The sequence below is a fragment of the Apis florea genome, unplaced genomic scaffold (genome assembly GCF_048593485.1).
Source record: "Apis florea isolate Af1SG1 unplaced genomic scaffold, ASM4859348v1 contig_3585_pilon, whole genome shotgun sequence".
Lineage (NCBI taxonomy): Eukaryota > Metazoa > Arthropoda > Insecta > Hymenoptera > Apidae > Apis > Apis florea.
Genome location: NW_028256788.1, coordinates 2,242,365 through 2,251,351, shown reverse-complemented (window position 1 = coordinate 2,251,351; position 8,987 = coordinate 2,242,365). Strand labels below are relative to the sequence as shown.

Genomic DNA, 8,987 nt, shown 5'->3' with positions numbered 1-8,987 from the left:
CTGCTCCTCATACCACGTCTCTACCTAAACCTCCTGCGTTCAACCTGCGCGGCATCGCGTCGTAGGCACTGGTAGATAGGATACCCGTGAATCTCCCTCCTTCGTTCATGGTCCCCTTTGCTCTACGTCTCTGTTAGCGATGGATTCGACACTGAATAAAGTTTTTTAGTAGAAACAAATTTAGCTTGTAACATTGTGGAGAAATTGATTGGAATTGTACGATGAGAACAACAATGTTTTTTTAAGATAATTTTAAATATTCTAACACGATAAAAATATATTTGAATTTCTATATTTTTAAAATTTTAGTGTAAAGATGAAAATGAAAAATTTCAGAAATGTTACGTATATTCGTGTGCATAACATGATGATTTAACCAATTATTATATCTGATTTTATCGTATTTACGATTTCCTGTTCCAACAAGTTGTAAATTACATTAATGTAATCACTGTGTCACGTTCCTTAAATTCTCTATAGGAATTTACATTTCTACATTGCTTCAACTCTTATTTGCGTGTTCAATTTAAATTTTCATGCAAATTAAATTCAACCCGTACGTAGACTATGCAAATATATCCTCGCATGTTTGTCCATGCATATTGGAGTAAAATCACTCCCGTATTTCTGCACTCCTGACTTCCTTTCCATTTAAATTAACCCCTCTGCAGGCATAGTGGATACTAATGTGACATTAATAACGCTACTTGATTAAATTTCTTAGAATTTTTTGTATCACGAGATAAAATCAATCACTTTTTCATTTATACTGTAACATAACTACTTGTACATTAAATTAAAAATAATCGTTTACACATGTTGTACTTCATAGAAAAAAAATATTACATATATGTAATATTTCATATTCAAAATATTTAAAAAAAATTCATCAGAACGATTATTTCTCATTTATCTAATAAATTAAAAATTTATTATTAAACAACCAACAAACAGGAGCATTTTCTCTATATATTGGATCGATCATAATCCAACATTTATATGTGTATAATTTTTGAGAATAAACATCATCATGAAATTGTGTTGTTCCATTGGAATCCTTAAACGAAAGAGTGTCGGTCCCATCGCTAGGGCTTGCTCCAGGTTCTCCTGCGTCTCGGTTGGACTCTCATTGGCCGGTTCCATCGGACTCTGTCGCACCGTGGTCGGGCCAGGAGCGAGGCAGTCGGCGCACAGCATCCAGCAGCAGCGCTACTAGCGGCAGCCGAACGGAAAGACTCCCAGGCAAGTCGTGGCCGGTTACTTGTGTGCTCGCGTACGTGTGAACTATGCGTGTGCCTCAGCTGCGTGGGTGTGCGCCGAGGTAGCCTACCTGGCGGCGTCCAACACGCAGTAAACCGCGCGCTCCTTCGTATCCACAATCGTGAAACCGAAGGGACGGGTGTCGCGTCTCTATGCTCGTCAACCGCGATTTTATAACTTTTCCGTATTAACCTCGCCTCGAGGTGTTGCGCCAAGATTTCTCTTGAAAGAGAGCAGTGTTTCTCGCTAGGGTGTCGTGAAGAGTTGTTCGAAGAGTTCGTGTTTCGCGAGTGCGTGCGGATTCCAAAATTCGTGTACCCCTCTCGTCAAGTTGGCTCACAAGTGTATCGTGTATGTGTGATTACGCGAGTGCTAGTGGATGGTTTCGTGATAAAACGACCGAAATACGAACAGTGGTATCGTTCGTGAAAGCGACTCGATGTAGCCTGTACTGGTGTCGCGACGAATGCTTCCGCCAGCGATCGCTGAACAGGATCACACGTCGGAGATGCGACGGTGGACCGATATCGGTGGAGAGTAAACGCGAGATCGGGAAGTGTTCTCGACGGTCGACGTTTCCCTGGTGAGCTTATATTCTATGGATCGAAAGGATTTTTTGATCGTGGTTTGGCGTGGTTTCGTTCGCTTCGATTTCGATGGGTGACTCGGAGGGATAGAGAGGAGAGGATAGTGGTCCACGTTCGTCACATTCCAGTGGGCATTGGCGATTCCAACATGGCCGCTAGGACTAGCCGTGACCGCTGGGTCCGCGGAAGCCATGTTGGCAGGTGTGCTCGGCTCGAGATAACCAGTTCACGATCGTGGAACGCACGCGGCTGGCAAACGGGAGCGTACGTTCCACGTATTATCGCACAATTGTCTGAGAAACGCGAATTATAAGATAAAATCTCGTCCCCGTTGATGATATGAATTTTAATAATTGATCATGGGTTAGGAAGAATTTGTTTTGTTTTGTGTTGGTTTCATGCGATTGATTGTGTGTTAATAAGTTGTTAATTATCGCGAATGGGTTATTGTGGATCGAAGTATTTTGCTCTTTTTTTCTATTCCTTGATAGTTTTATTAGTGTTAAAGTTATAGATTCTTAAGATGAATAACTATATTAGATAAAAAATTGGGTTTAGAGTTACCTGAATTTGAGATCTGATTTCGTGAGATGAAAGTAATAGAATCTCTCAATCGTACTCGAAATGAATTACAAGTGAAAGTTTTTGACGAAGACATTACGATAATGACATGAAGTATTAGAAAAGAATAATATTTCTCAGAATATGAAACTATGCGTATCGATGTTTAATGGAAGTCACAGACGAATGCAAGATGGCGGATATGTTTAACGTTTACACTTAACCTTGTCACGTGGATTCCTGCAGTTAGTTAATTCCAAAGAATTAATGATAATATGCATATGTATTAGTATTGTATTTGAAATACTTAGATCTTCTTTTTTTAAATAAATTTTTTTTATTGTCCAGTTGAAAGATGAAAAGAGAATTTAAGTTCAGAGAAAGAAACGTTTATAAATATAGATAAAGTCCTTGAATTGCGTTTTCAAATCATTTCGTAATCAAAGTGTACGTTACCATTTTGCAACAATGTGAAAGTCAATTTAAACTGCGTCGTTTCAATATACTGCAGTTGATTTTTCTTTTTTTTTTTTTTCCAAATAAACGTCATAAAATTACGTATTTATTGTTTTATCTTATCAGAAAATAAAATAAAAGTAGAAATATTTAACAACGCGAAATGTCACGAAAAATAATATCCATCAATTTTTTATCGCTTAAATTTAAAAATTAATAAAAATGTTAATCGAAGTAAATCAAAAAACAACATAAGTGAGAAATGTCATTTATTCCATTTTTATAATATTTTATTACATTAATTATAAACAATAATAAATACAATCAAATTAATATACTACACATAAACAAAATTACCAATATTTCCTTTCAACTCAATAATACATTAATATCCTATATCCTGTTCTTTTATCCCAAATCCAAATTCAATTCGCCAGTTCGACAAACAATAAAACTCACGCGAACATTTAACTCTTATCTATAACCATCCAATTAAAGAATTGTATCGATCGATTCACAATTTCATTCGTGTCACAATTTCCCTCTTCAACGAACATAAGCTATACTACACCCATCCATTGATCAGTGTCATCGCGAGATTTAAGCTAGACAGAAGCCAGCAACAAAAAGATTGATTCGAATTACAGGTGTCATCGGTATGCCGACGGACATCGTGGCGTCGTCGGCCTCGGCCTCGGCCACGGTCACGGAGGAGACGAGCAGAGGTCGAGAGCTGAGCCTTGGGCCGTCACCAAGGTCGGCTCCCTCTTCGGCGGGCGCATCATCCTCAGGATCAGCGGCGCAGTCGACCTCGAGAGGCTTCGACCCGTCTAGCGCTTTGGCCGCTTATCACCATCATCGACATGGTCTGGTCGCTGGATTGGGCCATCCTCATCATCGCGAATCCTCCGCATTTGTGCCCGTGGTACCTTCCAGGCTACACTTGGCACCATATCCAGGCGACATGCATCCTCACCTGACCGGTCCTCCACCGTCCTCGTCGGCCACGTCGAATCCGGACCACGAGGTCGGTGCAGAACCATCCGTCCCGAGAAAATCCTCGTCCAGTTACGAGATCATGGCTATGATGGCGGACAAGAGGAAGGAACTGGCGGCAAGAGCTCTCTTGCTTCCTCCACCGCCTCTGCTCGAGCCACCGCCTGGTTATCCGGTATTCGCTGGCCCTTTCCCGACTGGGTCGGCGCTCTATCCACCTGGTGGACCCCTCGCGCATCAACACTTGGATAGGAGGTTGCTCAGAGCGCCGGGAAGGGCATCCAGACCTAAGAAACAGTTTATCTGTAAATTCTGTAATCGACAATTTACGAAATCGTACAATTTGTTGATTCATGAAAGGACGCATACGGATGAGAGGCCGTATTCCTGTGACATTTGCGGCAAGGCTTTCAGAAGGCAGGATCATCTTCGAGATCATAGGTAATTTTTTTCTTCTCGTTATTTATTTATGTTTTTTTTTTTTGTATTTTCCTTATCATTTTAATTAATTACAACATTCCTTCTGCCAATCATTGCAACAATTTCCAAAAGATTCGACGCTCTCTGCTGTATAAACCAAACAGTTATATAAACTGAAACTGGTATACTCGTTACAGGTACATCCACAGCAAAGAGAAGCCCTTCAAATGCGGCGAGTGCGGCAAGGGTTTCTGCCAGAGCCGTACCCTGGCCGTGCACAAGATTCTCCACATGGAGGAATCGCCCCACAAATGTCCCGTGTGCGCTCGAAGCTTTAACCAACGCAGCAATCTGAAAACCCACCTTCTCACGCACACAGATCACAAGCCGTACGAGTGTACCTCCTGTGGCAAAGTGTTCCGCCGGAATTGCGACCTAAGGAGACACGCGTTGACGCATGCAGTCGGTGATGTGCCACCAGAGGCCCTCGAGGAGGCGCTCAGAGACGACGACAGCCCGGAAGAGGATTGTCCGGAGCCTGGCTCGTCGTCCTCGGCGTCCACGGTCAATTCAGCGTTACCATCCTCGGGCACGAACGCTTCTTACCCTCCTCAAGCCTCGTCGGGACCGCCGCAACCGCCTCCACCTCCAACTTCATCGTCCACTCTTCCTCAGAGACCTCAACTACAAATCAGAAGAGATCTACTTCCAACTACCGTGAAACCGTCCACTGTGACCAGCAGTGGAAGTGGCGGCCACTCCGTCGTTCAGAATCCTCCAGGCGCATTACCACCCCCGCCCCCGTTAATCCTGACTTCCTACAGACGAAGAATAGGCTCGCCAGGGCCGTCCAGGGTGCTCCTGGAGCTGCAAGAACGCGAGAGGGAGCGAGAACGTGACATCGAGCAAAGCAGAGAGAGGGAGCGCGAGAGGGAAAGGGAGGAGGAGGTATCACGACCACCCAGAGCACCCACCCCTCAACCACCACCCCCACCCAGACCTGCTCCTGCCAGGCAAGGATTCACTATAGCGGATATTATGCGCCGGTAGAGGGGGAATCTGTTTTATCGGTGAATACCAAATGATCGTCTGCTGTGAAATTCGATTGGGTTAGGACTGTTTTTATTGAGCCGTAAGTGAGATCGTTATTTGGACGTCATTTGGAATATGGTTCAAGTGATCGATTATTCTTTCGGGAAGGAACTATTTTCGTAGTTTGGATGTGGGCGGTGAAAGATGGAGTGTGGATAGAATTTGTACGTGTGAGATTTTTTTTTTTTTTTGTTGCTGCAATTCTGGAAGGACGATGACACAATTGAATCGGCGATGAGCCATATTCATGGTTGAAGTAAAAATAAGATACATTGGGATGATTCTAATTAATTCAAAGTTTGTTTTATAGCTGTGCCATTATTCTTCCAGACATGTTGATATTCTCTCCGTTTGAAAGAATTTGCAATAAATTTGTTACATTTTTTTTATTTCTCTTATTATGATAAAATGTAATTATTTAACATTTTTGCTGCTACTCGTCTAATCATTTTTGAAAAAACATTTATTTTGTTATTTTTTTTTTTTTTTTTTTTATATATCCAAATTCGATCTTAATCGGTTAAGTTAAGAGTTGGAGAGAAGAAAGATTAAATTTCAATAGCAGTAAAAGTGTCAAATCTTTTTTTTTCTTTTTTTTTTTTTATTGATTTGTCATCTTGACATATGAGAATCGTTTTTACAATGATAGAAATATCGTCACGAAAGTGAAATGATAATATTTTTTTAATTCGTGTTTAATAAGTGTCCATTAAAAGATTAAAAATTTCGAAAGCATTGTAACAGACTGTGGTGTTGTTTATTTTATTAAGTTGTATAATTTGTATTTTTTTTTTTTTTATTACAGAATTAAAATGAATATTATTTTATTTTAGTTGTTAAATATTTGGTATCTTTTTCTAAGACAAAAAAAAATTAGCAAATAAATATCATACCGAAAAATTAGATTTAATGTTTATCGTATTTTTATTTGTTATTAAGAGTGTTTATTTAGAAAAGAGCGTTTATAATTGTTATACATGTCAAAGTATTAGAAAATATATTGGAGATTTATCGAGTTATCGATTTTACAAGAAAAGTGCAAAAAAGAAAGAATTATTATATCATTTTAATCTTCATTAATTATTATGTAAAAATTTCAATATTACTCGATATATCCAATCGTGACTGAAATGTGATGAAAAAAATCGTGACAATATTTTTACCGTTGTTCGACACGATTTAAAATAATATTGGCAATTTTTATTCAGAATTGTAGATACAATAAAAGTTGAACAGTATAGCGATCCAAATTGGATATTTATAGAGTAATATGGACGCATGGCTCGATCGAAAGGCCATCAAAATACTTGTATTTCGCCAAACATAGAAAAGAATAGTCGATGATAATGGATCGATGATGGATGATTATTCTTGCAATTATTCAACTTTGATTGTACTATAAGCGTATTTTTACATTCGAGAAATAAGGAAAGGAGAAAAGAGTACAACAAGTGAAGGTATCGAAAGCGTTAACTTCGATGAGAATTATATTGTATTAGTGCATTATTGAGAGCACAACGTATTTGTACATAGAAACTATGAGATCCAGTTAACAATGAAACTTTTATCTCACATGTTGCGAATGAATAAAAACTTTGTACTTTTATATAGATCATCTACTAGACAAATATTACGTGTATTATTTACTGAAAAAATCGTAGAGAAATTTATTTAACGGATACATCAATATGTTTTGTAATTATAATATCGATCTTTCGATCATACGTCTTACGAGTAAGTCCTTGGATTAAGATGACAAAAAGGAAGAAATATATAGATATGTCGATTAACTACAACCTGTAAATTAGTCAAAAAAACAATATTTTCTAATATTGTTTGCTAAATGCATAAAATCGAAGAAACTTTGGAAAGTTCTTAATTCAAATATAAAATGGAGGAAATCACGAGCTAAGCGTGTTGAATGACTTATGAACATGAGGATGTACATAAATCCTACAAGAAGAGCAATCGTTATCGAGAGACAACGAGATGCATGTACAATATAAAATGTGCCTAATTATTATACGCTTTACGAGGGGGAAATTCGCGACGAAAATAAGAACGGCGAAAATTGGAACGGAGAGAATCTTGTTTCGATAGAAAGAGAATTGGCGCGAATAAAAAAAAGATAGATAATCCGCAACGATCCGAGAAGAGGACGATGCAAATTTCCTGGGCACAGGAGGAGGAACCTGTGCCACCGTTGCCACAGGTGACAGGTGCAATAAGATATCGAAGCTACTTGGTTTAGGTGGTACCTGCTCTCTCCTAAAAATATTTCTGACCCTAGACCGTTCCCTCTTTTCCTTCTTCTTTTTTTTTTTTTTCTTTTTTTTTCCTCTTCCACTCTTCGAGGATCATTAAGGGTCCTTTTGTGATCGAGAATGCAACGTCTGACCGCAACGGTGATCCCCCATCGGTTTTACTACCGGTCGAAACGCGTTTCTTCTCGAGGAGGAACTGTCCCTGGAATTTGTTCGTCGAGATCGCTTCTTCGTCGACTTTAATCATGGTTTAACCTTTTGCGTCGAACTCCTCGTGTTTTATGGAGAGAGGAGTTTTTATGGATGATGATTTCTTGAAAAGGGATAAGGATTGTATAAGTGCAACGGCAATAATATTGAAATCGAATGAATTTTTGTGCTATGCTTATAAGATATAAAAAGAAGGTTTTCTTAATTTTTTTGTAAAAAAAATTTGAAATTTGTCTTGAAATGAAATAATTTAGCATATAAAATTGGATAAGAATAAATCAGGTTTATTTTAAAAAGAAACTTGCAAGAAAAGGAAGATTAATTTTTTCCATTTCCACTCTAACAAAAAAGATATTTGCATATTGTAATTATACTTATTATCGACGTGAAGAAGCGTCTCATCAGGAAGTAACAGACATTTGCAAACAATACGAAGCTAAATAATCTGATGAGAACAAAATGAGAGCTATTGTAATGTTGTAATTTCTTTTCGAGATACACGTTAAGATAGGAATGAAATTGCCTATGTGTATAAGCGTGAAAATGATGGAGAAAGAGAGAATGTGTATGTATGCGTGAAAGTATGCGTGAAAAAAAGTGAGAGAGAAAAAGAGAAAAATTAAAATATTTTGTACTATTTTTTAACATATTTGCTGTATAGTTATATATGGAAATGTACAATGTACTGTGTACAACGAACGCCGTTTTGCAGGATGAATTAAAAATTCGCGAACGGTTTAAAAATGTCCTGTTATTATCTATGTTATTAGTTTACGTCATACACGACTACCTATATTTTTAGATTTATACGAGAGTTAAGCAAGTTTGTAAATTATATTAAGAAAAATGAAATAAAACATATTAAAAAACATTGTATTGTTTCTTTATATTTTATCATTTTTCTATCTTTGTTTTCTGTAATATTAAACATGTATGTTTTATATATATAATCTTAGAAATCGAAAGACACATTGTAGTTTCACAATAAAAAAAGAAATAAAAATATGTTTTTAATTGTTCCTGCATTATATTCAAAGAGCAAATATAGACAAGAAAAGTAAATAATGAATAAAGGATAGAGATAGGATAAAAATAGGAGAAATTAGCTCCATCTCTAAAATATTGCAACGAAACTAATGTA

At 37.8% G+C, this 8,987-nt stretch overlaps 1 protein-coding gene across 3 annotated transcripts; it reads left to right on the top strand.

Moving 5' to 3' along the window:
* The first annotated feature begins 906 nt into the window (after positions 1-906).
* Positions 907-8,849, top strand: LOC100870071 (brother of odd with entrails limited). 3 transcript variants are annotated; one of them, XM_012487699.3, is made up of 3 exons: positions 907-1,843; positions 3,512-4,301; positions 4,478-8,849. In XM_012487699.3, the coding sequence occupies exons 2-3, from the start codon at positions 3,523-3,525 to the stop codon at positions 5,328-5,330; spliced, it is 1,632 nt and encodes a 543-aa protein (XP_012343153.2). In that variant the 5' UTR covers positions 907-1,843; positions 3,512-3,522; the 3' UTR covers positions 5,331-8,849. The 3 variants fall into 3 exon arrangements, with proteins under 3 accessions (XP_012343153.2, XP_012343151.2, XP_031772964.2); XM_012487697.3 differs by lacking the exon at positions 907-1,843 and adding an exon at positions 1,857-2,048; XM_031917104.2 differs by lacking the exon at positions 907-1,843 and adding an exon at positions 2,060-2,210.
* Positions 8,850-8,987: the final 138 nt, after the last annotated feature.